The 19,466-nt window shown below is 45.9% G+C and overlaps 1 protein-coding gene across 3 annotated transcripts in view; it reads right to left on the bottom strand.

Annotated features, from left to right (window-relative positions):
• The window catches only part of Mipep (mitochondrial intermediate peptidase), a 125,615-nt gene that overhangs the window by 13,275 nt on the left and 92,874 nt on the right, over positions 1 to 19,466 (bottom strand). For 2 of the 3 annotated variants that reach the window (XM_008770779.4, NM_031052.2), the window contains one exon: positions 6,293 to 6,539. The exons of the other annotated variant lie outside the window; for it this stretch is intronic. In XM_008770779.4, the coding sequence (XP_008769001.2) occupies positions 6,442 to 6,539 (98 nt within the window). In that variant the 3' untranslated portion in view covers positions 6,293 to 6,441. Of the gene's footprint in view, positions 1 to 6,292; positions 6,540 to 19,466 lie in introns of those variants that run through there. 3 annotated transcript variants of the gene reach the window in all.

Genomic DNA, 19,466 nt, shown 5'->3' with positions numbered 1-19,466 from the left:
TCTCTCTCTCTCTCTCTCTCTCTCTCTCTCTCTCTCTCTCTCTGTGCACTCTATCATAAAAGCTTTCTTCTCGCTTTGCTGGCAGAAGATTAAGGGGAGAACTTCAAAACGAGGCCCTCCCCAGTTCCAGCTCCACCTGGTTTCAGGGTGAGCAGTAGCCTGGCAAACAACATCATAGCATCTGGGGATGACGATGTCCCACCTGGACTCTCTACATGGAGACTTCTGGGTTTGGGCAGGACCTGGGTGTGCTGTTTCTGGCCATAGCAGTCTCTTGTACCATCAGACCCTGAAGGCCAGAGTCCCCTGGGTCCTTGATGACAGCTCATCCCTGCAGCCCTGCCTGCGGTACTCCTTCTTTACTGACAGCAGAAGGACACGCTGATGTCCACAGGACAGGACTCCACCGCGGCCAAGCACCCTTCACAAAGTCGTCAGGCCTTATGCTCCTAACTTAGGGCTGGCAGAACAAATCAAGAACTTTTCAAGAAACCCAGAAACCTCTGTCCTGCTCTCCAAGGACACTTCCTGGGTGCTCTGCAAGCTGAAGGCTTAGCTGCTGCTACTCTGGATGAGCAGTGATTGTGAGGGGGAGGGGGATACATGCTTTGGGCTCAAGTGGATGCTGTCGAGACCTGGGTTGGAACTGCAGCCCCTGGCAGCAGCCATGAGAGCTCTTGTCCTACACCTGGGATCATCTCAGTGACTCCTGGCCTCTGTTAACATACCTGCTATGTGACTTCCCTCAGCCATCTCCCGTAACTGCCCCTTACTCCATGCAGGCTTCCCCAAAGGGAAGTCACTGTGTCAAGGGGTGTTCAGGAATAAGGCACCCCAGCAGGGGCAAGGGTTTCTTGGAATGGCCAATTATCAGGACGGCAATCTCCCAGGTGTAGTCTATAGGCCTCGGTTCTTACAGGAGGAGGGTAAGTGAGAAGGGCTTCACTTCTCCCTAAAAAGAGTTAATAAGTGATCTGGGGTCAGGAAATTTCACCCAAGATTGCAGCAGCAGCATTCTGCCCACACATTCCGACTAACCATTTGGGACTACTGGTCTCCCTCCCCGACACTTTTCCCCATCCCTGATGTTATGTGAAAACATGCTTGCTGTGGGTTTGGGGGAGCTGAGGGCTAGCACATGGGAAGTCTTGGGTAAATTCCTCTACAAGCCCCTCTCCAGTGTTAACAAACACAATTGGACTTTATTGCAGATGAGACATGATCAGCTCCTAAACCAATTTGAGTGCTATGAAGAGAAAGACACTGGCTCTTTGGACTGAGTGCCAGTGTGGGAACATTAGTCTCCTACCTACTGCGGTTTGACTATTTCAACTCCTCATGGAGTGAAAGGGCACCCATCTGTCTTCACTTTCAGTGCTGTCGACAATAAACAACACGGGACATTCAAGACCATCTTATATAATAGGTTCTCTGCATGATGATGATGAAGTGTTCTGAGAACATTTAAGGTGGACCAGGCTAAGCGAGGAAGCTGGGCAGGCTGTGTACATTAAATGCAATTTCTGCTGAAGCTATTTTAGCTTACAGTGTTGATATTCAGATCTATCCCCATAATAAAGTCCAGGGGCATCTGTGTGTTAATCATAGGGCTGATAGCTTAGGAGGGACTTGGATTTGGGTGACCTTGTAGGACTGTCACAGGGAGAACTGTGGGGTCAGAAGGAGCAGTGAGATCTTAAGACTGTGCTGGAGCCTCAAGTCACAAGTTTAGATTGGGGTCTGGCTTCAATCTTCTCCTGGATTTGACAGCAATTGAATGCCACCAGCCAGTGACCTGTGGAGACTGTATTGTTTGGGGGAATCATCTATCTGACCTCAAATATTTCAGATGGTTCAAGAGTTCCAGGAATGCCTGCCATGTAACTGGGAGGTCAAGTTTCAGAGAGTTTAGGTAGGAAGGAGCTTAAAACCAATCCTGCTTTCTCCCCCTCCTCCTAGCTGCTCCAGGCCATTGTCATGCCCCCTACAGAGTTTGGCTAAATAAGGCAAAGAAATTTCTGCTGCAGATCTGCAATTGTGAGCGCTGCCTCCTTTGCTGTGTGTAAGCACAGTTTTCTTTTTATTTGTTGATTTATGAGTTACTTAAAAACTGAACATGCCAAAATTAGATGGGACCCAGAAATAACCTACTAACAGCAACATTTAAGAAGTGATAAAATGTGACAAACTGTATGGGACCCAGGAATGGTGACACAGGGGCAGCATCTGGCACGGAGCACATAATGATACTGTGCAACGATACCCTGGCTTTACCACATTTGGAAAGTTTCGAGTTTGATCTCCACTTGAAAACGTTTGGTCCACTTGGCCTGACTTCCAAGCTTAGTGGTGGACTCAGTCTCCACTCTGGCTCGTGTTCTGGAAGGGCATGGTAAAACTTCAGGAGTGGGACACTGAGTCAACAGTTTGCTTCTTTGCTTTCTATTCAGTAACAGTGCAACCCAGAGGCTTCTCCCTCCCCTCCAGCTTCCAGTCCTGTCCTGCCCTCTTCCGTGTCCCATCTATTTGTCCCCTTGGAGAAAATCCGGTTGGCTTTGTGAACTGAAGCTTCTACTGGTGACCATGGAGCCTGCTGATGGGAAGCCAAAGACTGTAGGCTCTGAAGGCTCAGTCCCGACTCATTCTCAGAGAGCAGGAGAGACCTTGGAAAGGCCAGCTGTGTCTCACAAGGTCTCCCGCATACCTTCTGCTCTGTTTCCTAGACTTTGGAGCAGCTGAGAAGAAATGAACACTCAAGAGAAGAGTTTCTTCTTTAAGTTCTCTCTAGATAAGAGAACTGAGTCAAGATTTAAGTATGGATGGTCCCAGGTTAAGATGGCAATTTCATGATGCTATTACACATGTAATTTTGAAACTAACTGTGAGACTCTCTGTTCAAATCCTTTCTCAAACTAGACACGATCCATCCAACCTGCTTTTGACACTGGCAGAAACTGTGGGTCCCAGTCAGCTGTAGAAAATGCTTCGTCCATTAGACAAGCACACAGAAATACTATCTGTCACCAAACATTGCCTTTCCGGGCCTGTCACCCTAAGGAGCAGGGGGAATGAGTGTCTTATAGAGTCAGGAAGAAAACTCAGGAGAGCCCTGTCAGGCAGAGTGAGCCTAGGCCACCCTGGCACATCAGACAAGCTGCTAACAGAAAGTGCGTGATCTCAACCTCTTGCTGTTCTGTTCTTTCTGAAGTTGCTCTCCCACAGTTCATCTATCTCCAGAGGAACAGGCTGTCTGGTTACCACCCACTGTCAGCTCTCAGAGCCTGGGGTCACCAAGAGGCAAGTCTCTGCCATATTTGTTCTTCTTTTGTGATTTTAATTGAATCACTGCTATTTCATTTTTTTTTAATTCTTAGAACCATATTTTAATACCTAAGTCAGTGGTGTTGTGTGTGTGTGTGTGTGTGTGTGTGTGTGTGTGTGTGTGTGTGTGTGTGTAGGATGCTTCCCTCCAGAATAAAACAATGATGGTCATTCCTCTGCATGTCCAAAGAAAAGATAATAAAATCACATTATAGGGTGCTGGTGCTTTTCCTAGTTTTTGCTGTGTGATGTTCAAAAAAGTTAATCATTAAAATATACATTTCCATTTGGCTTTATTTTCTTTTAAATAAAAAGTAATTGCCCACACACATGCACCCGAAGGAAGTCACAATTTGCTGCCTGACATTTGCTGGCACCGCAAATGCAGTGCCCACGCTCAGGCGGGCTCACCTTTAAGGCACAGCAGCCTTCTAAACAGTGAGAGATACAATTCCAAGTTGACATTCTGCACAGCTCGGCTCCCACCATCTCCCAGCTTCCCCCCTTTCATGCCCGTGAGGCCCCTGGGCTGTAGTCTCCCACAGCTCCTATATCTAGCGTTATCTTCCGTAGCATTATCGCTTAAAACAAACGATGTAGCACTTATTCCTTATTCCTTGGAGAAAGGGGTCTAAGAGGTAAAGAAGCTGACGAACACTAAGTTTGCAGGATTGAAGCAAGTCTCCTGTGGCCTCTGGGGTGTCAGTTGTGGGAAGAAATGCCCATTAGAGGCTCTTACACCACATGTCCCATGTAAATCTGTCGGACTATTAGCTACTATACCAGTGCGGGCTCCACATTGTAATTTCTTCGGTCTGTTGAAAAGCTGTACAGCTGGTGAAGTGGGTGAAGACTTATCCAAGGGAAAGGGGACTGCAGAAGAAGCAATTGCATGGCTCTGGGTAAGGCAGATGCTCAGTCTCTATTTCAATATAGGGTAAGGGGTATTAATCTTTCATAGGTCATGCCCAAGCTTTATAGACAAAAAGATCAACTGGATATTTGCGGGCATGAGTGAGAGCTCCCTAGTAGTGTGCCTTTTTCCTCTAGGATGGTGGGCAAGATCTCCTAGTTTGAGAAGGGCAGTATGAACCCTACCCTGGTTCCTCCAATTCCTGGAGAGTGGGGTAGCTCTGATTAGCTATATGGGTTCAAGGCCATCAGTCCCCCAAAGATCAGGCTCCTTACTTTTACTAATCCCCAAAGAAACATAATGGGCTGGCTGGGAGACTTGGTTGTGTTAATCACAGCCAGGGATCATCTCATTCCACGGGGTTGCTGCGTACCATCCATCTAGAGCCCTTCATCGTGATTTTCAGTCAGTTCTATCAACCTTGGGCAGGTCTGCAAATCCTTGTATAAGGATGGTAGTCTTTGAATCCTAGTTGAGCCTCCATAGCTATAGGGTGAGGGATGATTATCTGTAGGGTCCGTGGGATGGGCAATTCTGGAAATTGCAAAGACCAACGCATGGACAAAGTGAAGTGACAGATCCCAAGAACCAAGTGGCCTGGGGGCTGGGGCATTTTATAGGATCCCAGGGCCCTCCCTTTTCCTAAATCCCTTCCCTTCTCTCTCATTGGTCCTCCCAGCAGACTCTTTCTTCCTGTAGTTAGTTACCAGTTGTAACTGTAGCAAAGTCCTCCAGGAACCAGAAGCAGCCCCCTTAAAGGGGCTCATCCCTGCCTTCTCCAATCTGCCTAACTGACTATCCCACATGTTTCTGGGAAGACTAACACTGATAAAGACCACAGGGGACCTGATACAGCACCTCTTCAGATGGCCCTGCAGCTGGCTGGCAGGTTGATGACTCCCGGGACATTTCCCAGAACAGAGCTGGCATGTGTGAGTCCAAGTCTACAAGGATCTGATCTTCTGTTATCCAATCAGATAAGGAGAATAATCAGGGTGGGATGTGGCTCCACTTCTGCCAGGCATTGGCATTGGAACCCATTCAGTCACCAGCAACACCCAACCTTAGTTCTCCTGCTTTGACTGCTCCTGGCAGACTCTAAACAGGCTTCCAAGTGTTTCCTGGGGTTGGTGTGGAGAAAGACTTGGATTGAGAGTCTCGAAAAGGCAACACTACACCATCCTGGCTGTGGGAAGCCCACTTCAGTGGGCCAACCACTCTTCCGCAGGAATCCAGAGTTGGATGTGCACGTGTGGGCAGGTGAGAAGCATTGGCCGTTCACAAAGGGGCCCAGCACAGCAGGTCACTGAGGAGATCTCGGGGCCTGAGGAGCTTGTAGGACACTCTAAGAGTATGAATACAGTGAATGGGTCCCAGGCTGAGAGACTCTCCTCTCTGCTGTCACTTAGCCAAAAGCAGGAAGAGGGTGCTACCAGATACCACTTTAGAGTGAGAAGCTGTAATTCTTGACTTTAATGTCAGGAAAACCACCTAAGTCGATGAAATGAATTCTTTCCTTATATAAACAACATGAAGCAGCTCAGAAGCTGCCAATGGAAAGCAGTGGATTCTGGAAAATGACAGACGAGGCTTGAACTAGTTTCCTTTCATACTCACGTCTTGACCTCATATGTCTCAGAAATGTTATCTTCACGGTCAAGATGGCAAAGCCTGAGTTCAAATCCTCCGTGCTCTGAACCTATCTGTATAGAAACCAAACACCCTGGAAAGACTGTTTAATCAGTAACAGTACTTGGATTTGGCTTCTTGATTACTGGAGCTGACTATCCAAGAGACTAGGATAGAGGTCTTAAGGAATGGTAGTGTTCCTTTAAAAAATAGATGCAATCTTTCTGAGAATGCTTCAAACTGTCCTGACTTGCAACAGTTTATCATGCCACAGTTTCTAATACATTCAATTAAGAGATCAACAGAAAGGCTGCAGTCTGGACACAGCCACCACACAGGGGAACGGTGGTACTCTGTAATTAGAAACTTCTGTGGTTCACAGATACACTAAAGATCCTTAAGACTCTGCCAAGCAGATGAGACACGGCATAATTAAAACATACTATTTATTCCGAATTCTGTCAATTTAAGGCTTGTCAGAAAGTATTTCTTCCTCAGTGAACACTGAAGTTGGAGTGAAGGCTTCATAACTGTAGGATCTGGTAACGAGTTTCCTATCCACGTGAGCCAGGCTTCTGCTATTTAGAATCCATGAAGAAAGTTTCAAAGTCCAGATTCAAGTCAGACACAAGGGCATCCACAAAATCATCGATGGAAGGACATTTCTGCAGCATGCCTGCAATTACAGCACCAAGACACTTACATTAGCATTCGAACACACCAGGGCAGCACAAAGGGTCACACCCATACTGGGGGACACTGTGACTTCTAAAACCAGAGGTTGGCACTACAGTCCCACCACGAGAAGACAATTCATTAAAGTCACGGGGAGCATGTGACCCGAAGCTGCTCGAGACTTCAAAGCATTTCATTCTTTAAGCAGCACCTGGCTTTGTAACTTAGGCCCAAATGCATTTCCCAAGAATTCTGTTTCTGTAGCTATTACTGTCCACTTGGAATCACCAGGTTGAATTGTTGAATTACTGTTGACCAGAGTAATTTAAAATTTAAGTAAGTTGAGTTTTAAGCACATTCTATATGCTTCAACCCAAATGAGATGTTATTCTTTTGTAGAAGTCTTCTTTCTTAGGTCCTCCAGACTTCCCTCATCAGCAGAAGGGGATCCATAGAAATTCTGATGGTCTCAAGAGGCCACCCCAAAAGATGCCCCACGAATAGGACACACTGATGGATTCTGCTTATGTGAAATTCAGAATGGTCTGGAGAGACACAAAGTCACACAGGTGCCATAGCAGTAGCCTTTGGAACAGGGTGTGAGGGAACATTCTAGAGTGATCCAGTTCTCTAACTGGATAACAATTCAAGTTATACTAGTGTTAAATTAATTGAATAGAACCTAACAGATGCCTAAAAATTTTTACCATTATTCAATACCAAATGGTCAGCCTTGAAAACATACATGTAAGTAACACTATACAGATTGAATGGGCTATATTTAGAAGTATATGCATATGCATGTATGTATGTAACAACAGTGAGAAAAAGAGGCCATGGATTTGAAAGAGCAAGGAGAGTAGATGGGAAGGTTTGGAGGGAGGAAAGGAAGGGGAGAAATGATGTAATTACATTATAATCTCAAAAAATAAAAACAATTAAAAAATTACCAAAAGAACATTAGTTCCAAACTTTTAGAGAAGCACAATCCTGTAAACCTACAACAGTGTCTGCCGCTCACTGAATTTGTCTGGGGTACAGGGCGAGGCTGGAAGAGGTCTTAGGAGGGTAATCTGAGGCTCTGAAATAGAGCGGCAGGGGACCAGAAGGGGAACCCAACTGGACACAGGAGGAACAAGACCGTGTGGACAACCATGGGCCAAGCTGAGCAGCAGAGAACAGTCACGTGGTGATGTCTGGGCTGTAGTCAGCAGTGAGAAGAGACCTTGGATCGCAGGGATGGTTCAAGGTCTGTAGACAGGATGCAGCCATTCTGCAGGTGCTGTGCACAGGTAAGTAAAAACTGCTCCCAGTATATGAAATCTACCCACTAGGCTGGTGCAGCTGAGAACAATAATAGTATTTTCATTCTGAGCTTAAATAAAGTATTTTTTCTACTCTTTCCAGTTCAGATTTTTATAGCCCCATCTTGAGAAAATAGGGACAGAAACTACACTGTGATGCCTTTATTTATCCACCTAAAGCACCATTTTCTTCCTTACGGTAAAATAACTTGCACAGATGAGAGCGGGTCCTGTGCTTGCCCGGCTGTCAGTGCAGCATTCTCTAACGGCCACTCTGTAGCATCTTCTGGACTGCACCTCAGATGCAGTGGTGCAGACTCCACCTGATTGAACAGCAGGGCACACACCTTCCCTGGGCTCCAGGTTTCTTGTAGCAGAGCCCGTTTGCAGGAAAATCTTTAAGCATGGTTTTCAATCAATTATTACACAATTTTCTTTTAATATCTGAAACATTTCTATAATTACATGGCTGCTTGTCTTTAATTAAATGCCTGTAACTGTCAGAGGGTAAAACCATTTATTCAGAGCCAATCTACACAGGTGAGTGTGGCCATGCCGTGTCTCTGAAGTGGTTCGCTTCAACTCAATAACCTGCCAGCAGAAATGGCCCCATCCTCGGAACCGAGGGACTCGATACATGTCATTGTGCCAACTGCCCGTCCCACACCATTCCTGCGCTCAAACGGTGACTGCGGCAACAGGAAAAAAACCACAAACTTCTTGGGTTTTCCTCAAAAAATCTTGTGAGAGCGAAACAGTTTGGTGATTCAGTCCATCATGTGATTGCTGAAGATCAGAGTGAGGAAGGAAGAATTCGGGGCTTGGAGGATCAGGAAGAGTAGCCTCTGGGTACGCAGCCGCGCCAATCAAAGGACCAAAGGGAACAGCTGAAGCGTTTTACAAGCGTCAGCATGACCTGATTCTATGTACAGAATTAAAGACTAACCTGGTGTTTCAGAGAGTTTTACAAATAAGAAAACCTGCAGTTGGCTGTTATATTTATCGGGCCTGGTTAGTTTTTAGTCACCGCAACACAAGCTAGAGCCATCTGGGAAGAGGAAACCTTAGCTGAAAAAATGCCACCATCAGACAGGCCTGTAGGAGAGTGCATCTGTGTGTGCGTATGTATTGGGATGGGGGCACTTTCTTAATTAATGACTGGCGTGGGAAAGCCCAGACCACCGTGAGCAGTGTCACTCCTGGGATGATAAGAAAGGTGGGATGAACACGAACCAGAGGAACAACAGATCGTAAGTACCTTTCCTCTACGGTCTCTGCTTCAGGCCCTGCTTCTGGGTTTCTGCCTGAAGTTTCTGCCCTGACTTCCCTTCATGGAAGACTGCAGGCCGAGGGGGAAATAAACTTTCTTCCCCATGCTGCTTTTGTTCAGTGTTTCACCAGAGCAAGAGAAAGCAAACTAAAACAGTATCTACTTAACTATCTACCAAACGTCTCAAAGAACACTTGGGTTTGAAAAAAAGGTGTTGTCAAAAATGTTCCCTTCACCTTCAAGTCCTAATTTGGAAAGGGTGACAGTAGCTGTGTCGTTCCCAGCAGACCCGGACACAGTTCTCTGTGGAAATCAGCATGGGGGATACAGATGCAAACAAGTGGGGTCTGTTCTGTGTTCACAGGCAAGAACACAGGCCAATGGCCAAAGGGAAAACAAAAGGTCAAAGTGCACTGTGCCTATCGATTTACAAAAGAAAGCTGGGGCTTTCAGTCTCATGAACCTGCCTAACTTCAAAGCTAAGGAGCCGTTAAGTAAGATGATTTTAACAGATTTTTCTCCTGTTAAGTGAGAGGCAAACTGACCAACAAAAACAGTATACTTGCAGCCTCGCTGGTCTACTTCTAGGAGCTTGTTTAACAACCTGGAAACACAGGGCAATTTTTCTGGGCCTAACTAAATGATTTATAGTATTAAGTGGATTCTAGACCTGTCTGCTGAAGCAGGCAGGTTTCCAAAGTGCACCGCATGCTTTCTTCCCAGTGACTATTGATCCTGGGCTGGAAAGAGTGGAGGCAGCGATGGCTCACAGGGGTACAGACCCAGCAGATACAGATGGGACTCATGGGACTGCTAGGGAACGGCCATTCAAAGTGGAGTGGGTACTAAGTGGCAAGCGTGGTGGTAAGAGCATTAACCACCTGGCTCTTTTTGAAAAATGTATTACTTATCTTTTAAAATGAGTTATTTATTTTATTTGTATGAGTACACCATTGTTGTCTTCAGACACACCAAAAGAGAGCATCAGATCCCATTACAGATGGTTGTGAGCCACCTTGTGGGTGCTGGGATTTGAACTCAGGACCTCTGGAAGGGCAGTCAGTGCTCTTAACCACTGAGCCATCTCTCCGGCCCCCTGATTATATTTGTATTTATTCACATACATGCATATCTTTATGCACGAATACATATTAACAGGACTTGCTGAGTCTGCTTTTATTGTGTGGATGGTCTCAAGAATGAGCGCCTACCATAGAGACACATCTCTCGACCAGAGGAGGGGACATCCATTCCTCATGGTTGTTTCCTTGAACCCTGGGAGTCTGAGTCTAGAACCCACGTTCTTTAGGCACTAGGACACAGGTTTCATGTTCTCTAACTTTGTGATATAATATCCCTCCTAAGAGGACCGTGATTAGATTATCAGCATCCTTTATGTGGTAATACCGAGATGTGTGGAGAAATCCTGGACGGCTACCTCTTCTTGATGCTGTGCATACCAACGAACCCACTGTTCCCGGCCAGAATGCCTAGTAGTCTGGGCAACCACACTGCCACTCCAGAAGCATATTAGGAGCAGTCAACTGTGACTCCTTCAAAGGAGACTGGGACAGAAAAAACTGGTTTGTGCTGGCTGAGGAGCAACCTGTAGTGGCCAAAACGGTTCTGTCCAGGCAGTGTGTGATTGGGACATTCATTCCTCTGTCCAAGGCCTCTCCTATCAGGCACATGTTGAATGCTAATTTGTGGCTGGGACTGTGTTCTCTGTACTTAGGGAGGAAAAGCATCTAATGGTTCTGAGCTTCTTCTGGTGACCTCGTGTATCTGTGGCAAGTCCTTGCAACAAAAGTTATTTATACCTGCACCTATACCTCACCGAGCAAAACCCTTATTCACCCCAGGACAAGGTAGCAAGTATACATCCAAGCACAAGCACATGCCCAGGACTGTACTGCAAAGTAAATATGCATCCAGCCAGATCTTTAACACAGCGGCCCAGCTGTGCTCACACTCCTTAGACCCTGGAGCCCTTCTGGGTGCACAGCTAGCGCGCTACTCTTTGCAAACATGGCTGAAAGCAGCTGCCTGGCAGTTGGCATGTGTATGCTTCTGAACCAGCCAGCCCTGTAGAGACAGAACCTTGTCTGGCTCCTTTACTAAGTGCCCCGGGGTGAAATGGTTTGTGTATGGGTTAGAGAACGCAGGGGATTACCAGCAATTAAAAAACATTAGAATTGGCTTAAGCTTTGAAAGAGAAGTTAAAGAGTTACATCTCCCCTTTGAATCTAGTTCATAGATTGTTCAACACCAAACAAAGATGTCCAATAAAATAAATGTGTGGTTGTGTTTGATAAAAGTTCAGTGAGAGACAAAGGAAGATCAATGAAGAAACTATAAAGAGAAACTTTGTTAGGGGTTTTCCATACATGTGATCATTCATTTTTGATATTTATGCCAGAGAACCCAGTGTGAACTAAAGACTAACAAATAAACCACCTATAATTTATTGGGAAGACATTATATATAAGAATTCTGAGACTCTGTTTCATAGAAATAGTGGGTTTTAAAAGATGAGATGAATCTCACTGGTGTCAGTCTGGGAAGGCAGGGAGACAGTGGCCAGAGAGTAGTGGGAGACGGCCAGGTTTAGTTCAGGACAACGTGGGGTGGGGTTGTCTCCACATTCATGAGTCCTCCTAACATTGGTTCTTTGCATATAATAAAGTCAGGGCAGGGAGATTTTCTGTTTGTGGGCCTTGCTGGTGCTGGAGTGTTTGGGGGTGGGGTGGGTGTGAATTCCCAGGAGACAGAAGGCCCTGGAGCTCTGTATCTGGAAGACAGGTAGATGGTGTCCTGATAAATTGAGAGAGCCAGTGTTCAGGACAAATAGCCCACGGCACCTTTACAACTTCTACTGATTAAACCCCAGCGGACCAGTTCCTCCTTGAGCAGTTAGGGACAATCTGAGAAACTGATAGGAGACTTGAGCTCCAAAAGGAAAAGACTTATTCAGCTCCCAGGCCAGCAGGTCAGTTACAAAAATCAACATGAGAGCTGCCATGTAACTATGGAGGTGCTGTGCAGTGGGGAATGGCCTATGGCATCACATGGAATTTTGTAACTTACACTATCAGTCTGACTCTCCCCTCCTGACTTATGTAGGTATTTGAAGCATATGGGAGAGGAGAGGAGAGGAGAGGAGAGGGAGAGAGGGAGAGAGGGAGAGAGGAGGAGAGAGAGAGACAGAGACAGAGACAGACAGAGAGACAGAGGGAGAGAGGGAGAGAGAGAGTGATTTCTTTTCCTAAATATATTTTGGAGGTCTCTAAGCAATGTATTTTGACAATAGAGTAAACATCGAGTAAGCCTTGGATGATCACCTGGGTGAGGGTCTCTGGACCAGGCTCCTACTGTCCCTAAGCCTCCATCCAGCTAGGAGCAACGTGAAGAAAAGCAGACGTGCTGGAGTTTAAGAGCCTCAGTGTTTATGAGACTGGCTTAAGGTCACCTTCTTTACTAGACTGTTACTCAGATTAAATAAGATATGCAGGAAAATGCTTAGTAACTGGTGACAGTAACCCTCAGCCTCAGGGGTCTGAAAACCTGCTTCCCAGTTCAGGAGTTGATGGACGAGGCTGATTATTATTTTTGCACAAGCCGAATTCCAGGACACTGCTCTGTGATTAAGTATTTAGGTTATTACCACAAAACTTACGATCACAAGCTAATTACCCAGCCCATGAATCACTGCTTATTTTAGCTTTTCTGCTTCTTACCATGTGCTTAAAAGAAAAAGATAGCTAATGCTTAATAAAGAAAGCAAGCAAACAAACAAGGTGTTACTAAAATCATCCCAATTGCTGACCTGAGACAGCTATAATGAGGTTTCTTAAAAACACATTACTGGGTGATGAAAAATTCTCGAAACAGACTCTGAGGACAACCAGACAATCTTGTAAATGCAAATCCTTTTCAACAGAATACTGAAATGGCTGAAATGGTAGGTCGCAGACGGCTCCAGTGGCACACACATGAGGACACAAGTTCAGATCCTCAGCTCACTGGCCCAGCAGCCTTTCCGAATTGCTGAGTTTCAGGCTCAGTGAGAGACCCTGTCTCAAACAATGAGAGGGATAGGGAGTGAGGAAGACGGCTAACATTGGCCTCTGGCTCCTGCTCATGTTGTGCACCCCACCCCACAAAATCACACACAGCAATTTTAAATTGTGTACAATTGACCACAGCTGAGAGAGAAGAGCTCAAACGCGCTGCAGTGCGGCATGCGGTCACCCGATGTGATCTGGGTTAAAATGCTAACCGGCATCTAGAGATTACCTTAGAAACTCAGGAATTCACGAGGAGGTCTGAAACCCATCCTCAACACCGTGACTAATTCTAAAAATCCTCTGTACGAGTTAATGGCTATTTTTTTTTTATGCCAAAATAATTATATGTGCCAAACTCGGTTCAGACCAATTGGAACGATAGCTACAAAGGCTGCCTGACGCCTGAAAGATGTTTAGCGACTTTTATGAGATTGGAATTCCCATTCTAAGTCTGTCTCTCCCAAGCCCCGGGCAACTGTGTGGCTCACCTTCTGACTTTGAAGTTCTTCCTCCCTACCAGGCAGTGACTATCCACACCTATGGCTGAGGGTGGAGCCCACAATCTCCCATCAGCTCCTGGGGAAACCAGACCAACGCTGGCAAGTAAACGCCAGCAAGCCAAGGTCCTCCCTTCCTTAGAACTGAAGGCTGGCTGCTCCCTAAACTGCACTCGCATCTGTGGCTGTTCAAACAGGCTGCCTCTCTGAGCTGTGCTCAAGCAGAGCATCTGAACTTCTCGTGAGGGAAGCAGGCCAGCGAGCACAGCCCCGGTGTGTGCTGTGTACACACTAGTTGGGTCTCATTTCATCATCAGATAGAATAATTCTAAGCACAATTACATTTCTGGGTTACAAAACATTTTGCCTTTTGTAGCTCAATGTCTTCTGAGGCCAACGTGCCCATACATTAAATAAAGACACACCACACCCTCTTAAAAAACTCAGCACCCGTGACAAAAATGAGGCCTCAGCCTTGAGAACGCAGGTGCTCCCTTTCATTTTTGCCTCCCACACAGCCCTCGGCTCTTTCTGGGCTATGTTGGGTGAATAAGGAAAAATGAAGGAGTCTATTTACTTGGCTATTATGCTGCTGAGACTACGTCATGATCCTGGGTTCCTGGCTCTAGATCTGGTGTCCCGACACTGAGTATGTGAAGAACTGCATCTTGCATACTTGGCAGGTCTGATTTTACTCTCGGTCGGCTCTCTGTTGGTAAGGCAAGAGTGCTGCGTCTTTTGCAGCTGGTACACCACTTTGCAGACTCGTCTCCGCAGAACATTCGGGCAGGGACTTCCAAGGCAAGGCCTGCCTGGCATAACCTGAATTATCAGCCCACTCGAGGTGAGTCAGCGCCCCAGTTCAAGTTCAAGTTCTGCCTTTGCTACCGGTGACCTCACAAGCACCATGGACCACTCAAACGATTGAACGATAAGCGCAGTGCTCGCAGCACTCGGCAATCAGAGACCCCAACACAAGCTTTCAGCTGTACTTACTGCTATGGCTCGCATCACCCTTGCTCCTTTTGTAACTCTCTCCTATACCTTAAACTCCAAAACAGTCAGGCCATATACTAAGATCCAACAGAAAGCATTAATGCTTGGGAAAAAAAATCAATATACAAGAGTATTATTATTTTTATAGAAATTTTGTTAGTGTGAAATGTGTGTGCAGGATGCCAATTTCCCAATCTAAATTCGTTATCATTGATGTTAATCCAGAAGTTTCCTTTTAGATTCTTGAGAGTCTCGTATACAGAAGGTTGTACTGATTGTTAAGGGACGTTTTCCCATTCTGATGCTCTCTGGCAGGAGACGGCTAGCAAATGTTAGCTTCAGCTACTTTTTTTGAAGAACTATTTTACTTTTAGTTATGTGTATGTGTTTGGATCTATGAGTATGAGTACAGGTGCCTGAGGGGGCCAGAGGTGTTAGAGTCCCTGAGCTGGAGTTGGGGCAGCTTGAAATGAGTGCTGGGGATCGCATTTAGGGTCTCTGCAAGAACAGGATGTGCTCTTAACTGCTGAGTCAGCGCTCCAGACGCTCAGATTCATTTCTTTGGCCACAATCTACTCTAATTGCTGAATAAAGACTTCATTGTAGGTGAGCGTTCCATGTGTTCCGTTGGTGTATCCCCAGTACCAGTCCGTTTAGAAGCTCAAGGCCTCAAGAGTATTGGGCAAGAAAAAAAACTGGGACTCCAAACAGAGCTCTGGACAAGTGACATCTACTTTTCTAATGTGTTTTATGGCTACTGTCCATACGCATAGTCCCAACCCCATGTTAAGAATGACAACTGGGGGATGGAGGGCAGGAGCTGGAGAGATGGTCAGCGGTTAAGAACTCACAACCGTCTGTAATGGGATCTGATGCCTTCTTCTAGTGTGTCTAAAGACAGCAACAGTGTATTCATATACATAAAATAAATTAATATACCTTTAAAAATGTTTAAAAAAACCCAGAATGACAGGATGACTGGAGCTCAGCACAGTGGTGAACAACTTTAATCCCCACACTTAGGAGGGAGAGGCAAGTGGATCTCTGTGTGAGAAAGAGACCCTACCTCAACCCCCCACCAAAAAAACCAAAAACCAAAAACCAAAAAAAAAAAACAAAAAAAAAAAACAAAAAACACCCCCCCCCAAAAAAAAACAAAAAACAAAACAAAACAAAAAAAACCCAATACCATCTGGAGGCTAGAGAGGTACCCTAGTTGATAAAATGTTTGCCAAAAAGCACAAAGACCTAATACCCAGGGTCTTGGGGTATGTAAAACTTGGGTGTAGGAGTGTGGGCCTGTAACCCCAGCAGTGGACAGATGAACACAAGATGGTCCCTGAGGCTTGGCAGCCAGCTCAGTGGAAAGTCCTCAGAAAGTAAGGTGGCAATGTGACGAAGGAAGACACCTGACAATGACCTCTGGCAAGCCCCCTCCCACGCATACCCTCACATACTTTTACATATCAACGTATATATACATACAAACACATACAAAGAACATCGAATGTGCAAGCTATTCTTAATGTTTTATGATGTTCCCATTAAGTAATCAAACCGTGGAAATATATTATCTATGTGCTATTTTGAAAATGTATACACACATGTAAACATGTTTTAAACGATGTGTTTACTTTTAGTGTGTGTGTGTGTGTGTGTGTGTGTGTGTGTGTGTGTGTGTGTGTGAGGGCACACCACAGCACATGCTCTGAGTTTAGAGTGCAACTGTGTGAAATTGGCTCTTTCCTCCTTCCTTTATGTGGGCTCAAGGCTTTGAACTCAGGTCACCAGGTCTACATAGCATGTGTGTTTACCCATTTGAGCCATCTAACCAACCCTAGCATTGACTCTACAATACTTCTGTCTTAGCCTCTTGAGTGCTGGGATTGTAGATGTGTACCATAATGTCTGGCACTACATCTTTACAGAGGACATAATGAAAAAAAATACAACATTGGCATACTTTTTGGGGGTGGGGAGGCAGTTTTATCAGGACAGTTATAGAGAGACTGGTTGTAGAGGGAGAACAAGCTAGATGTTTGAACAAACCAAAGAATGAGAAGGAGCCAGAAGATCAGAACATACAACCAAAGTTAGTATGAGGCCAAGCAGAGCAGTTCAGTCAGAGGCCAACAGAGACGCCAGACTGAATCAGTCAGCTTGGAGAGGAGTTAGAACAGCGGAGTTGAACCAGCCAGTCAGAGTCCAGAAAACTAGAGAGCAGTCAGCCTTGGGCTAGCCCATACTTGGGGGATGTGAAGAAAGGGGAATATTTATTTGTTGCTGAGGAGCTCTTCCTCCAGCCTAGGTGGAAACAGGTTATCTAGAATTCATCAGGGTCTTTGACAGCAACATAGGTAGCTAGTACAAACTTTTAAAACAGCCTGTCTTCAAAAGCCAGGGCATTTGGCTGTGATCTGCAAAGTTTTCTCAAGGTGTCTGTGGACTGTTCATGGCTGTTGCTCATGTCAGGGCAGACTGGCTGACAGTGACTGAGTTCTTTCGCTCTAGGCAGCAGGGCAGCTGAGGAGAATCCAACACCTGCAACTTAAGAGAGTCAAAAGGCCCAAACCCCCAACAGATTTTCCTTGTTTACATTAAATAAACATCAGAAGGGGCACTTACAATACAGACAAAAACAACTTTTTGTCTACACAGCAACTTCAAACAAATGTTAACACCTTAGTAGCACCCAGGCACCAGGAAGAAACGGCTCCCTCTCATTGGTGTCAGTTTCCAAGGTTCAGTTTGTGATTGCTGACTCCCTTGTACTTAGACCAGACATCACAACCGCAGGAGAGGGAGCTGTTTACTACAGGGTACCAGAAAACAGGAAAAAACAAGCCAGGGTAGACGTGCTATCCTTCAAGGAACCACCCTCTGTGACCTGCTTCCTACAGCTCCTCAAGTCAATCAGGGGCAAAGCTCACAAACAGAAGCCTGTGGGGGACACTTCATGCTTCAACTTTAGAGTCACCCAGTTCACAAACCCCTACCCTATGAGGTCATGGAGGCTATGACCTCACTGAGCCATAGGGTAGGGCTTAAGATGTGATCAGGAACATGATGTTAGTTTGGAACTCAGGACTTCACTGAGGGCAGAGACCACGATAAACCAATCAGGTGAACTGATGTACATGAAGTTAGAGTAAACAGGGTAAGGTGGGTCAGAGATAGGAGAGACCTCGCTACAGAAAGAAGTGCAAGTCTGCGCAAACTTCTGAACAGCCTATGACAAGTCATCAGAGTGATTTATGTCTCGTATCAGTTTTGCTTGACATGATAGAATTTTTAAAAAGCACCTTCTCCTGGCCAGGCGTGGCCCGCAGACAGCTGCATTCTCAGTGCTCAGGAGGTAGAAGGACAAACCTCCAGGCCAACTTAGACTGCACACTAAAACCCAGGTAAGAAACAAAACCACCATCACTAAGCATCTCTCATCCTCATGTTTAATCTCTGTGTGAGGGGTTTCCTACGCCACTCACACTCCAGGGCAGGTACTCAGGAGCCCAGGCTCTAGGCCTCGGAGCATGTTCTGGCGTCTGCCTCCATGCCGGGGGCACAGATGCTGGCTCAGACAGGCAGAACGTGTCACATGCTAATGCTTATCTCTTCTTGAAAATTCCACTTGATTAAAAAATTAAAAAGCAAACAGACATTAAAAAATAAACTTCAGAATACTAACCATCCAAAGGAAGCCTGTGCCTGCCGAGCCTGCCAGCTTCCTGCTACAATGCCAATGTTGGGGATTTGTCAGGCTGCATGATTAAAAGTTAAATGCATGTTTTAAAAACTGGAAGTAATAACTACTAATTTTCCATGTTAAAGAACATATAGAATGTGTTTCCTAAATAACCATGTCTATATTTTGACAACAGGGGAAATCAATCAAGCTGGTGTTGAGTAATGGCTGTTTACTTGGTTTTCCAACCATAGACATCAGCTGACCTCTGCTGACGGCAGGGCCCTACAGCTTCTTGACTGTTGCCACGTTTGTCCTGTACAAACTGCACCAGCAGCAAAGCCACTCGGTGAGCACACCTGGTTCTGTTAGTTAGGTTAGTAACTGTCTTCTCAGACAGAAAAGCCACACTCGACACTTGGATGATGCACTGCCAAGGCATCAGCCTTTTAAGGTAGACCAACTATACTGCACTAATTTGAGTAAGCGGGCCATCTTGACAACGGGCACTGCGTGAGAACTGACCCTGAGCACTGGTTCCCACTGCTAGCACTGTGGGCAGAGGGACTTCTGAGAGCAGTGCCATCTGGGCTCTGTCGGCAACGCAGGGCTGAACCTTCTCGCTTAGCACTCCTTGCTCTGAACTCTACACTGACCAAACCACAGGGCATCAGAGCTGGCTCTGGACTCTATCCCCACTGTAGCATCTACATGTTACACTCTGCTGGCTACTGTATCCCATAGTTCCCAGCTGGTAAGACAACACGATAATCTCTCTGTGGTTAAAGCCGAGAGCTTAAAAAAAAATCACCATGGCATCTCACCCCCACCCAATGCCAAATCCCAGGAGATGCTGAGAACGCTTCATGAGTATTTCTGCTCGTTTCCTGCCTTTGAATGCCTGTTCTCCTGGCACCCGTAAGTGTGACAACAGCCAGAGTGTTATTTAACTTAACCTTGGCATGGCCCCCTTAACTTAAGCATGGCCCCCTGCTTAGCCATCTGCTTGATGGCAAGGGACCCTATAAGAAGTAAGTCTACCTTCAACACTGTCTGTGGTTCCTCACAGTCCTCAAACAAATGCCTGAAGTCTCCAGAGTCTGCAGAGCCCT

Source organism: Rattus norvegicus, chromosome 15 (assembly GCF_036323735.1).
Source record: "Rattus norvegicus strain BN/NHsdMcwi chromosome 15, GRCr8, whole genome shotgun sequence".
Classification (NCBI taxonomy): Eukaryota; Metazoa; Chordata; class Mammalia; order Rodentia; family Muridae; genus Rattus; species Rattus norvegicus.
Note: the sequence above shows the minus strand (reverse complement) of the source record. Positions and strands in the feature narration are given on the sequence as shown.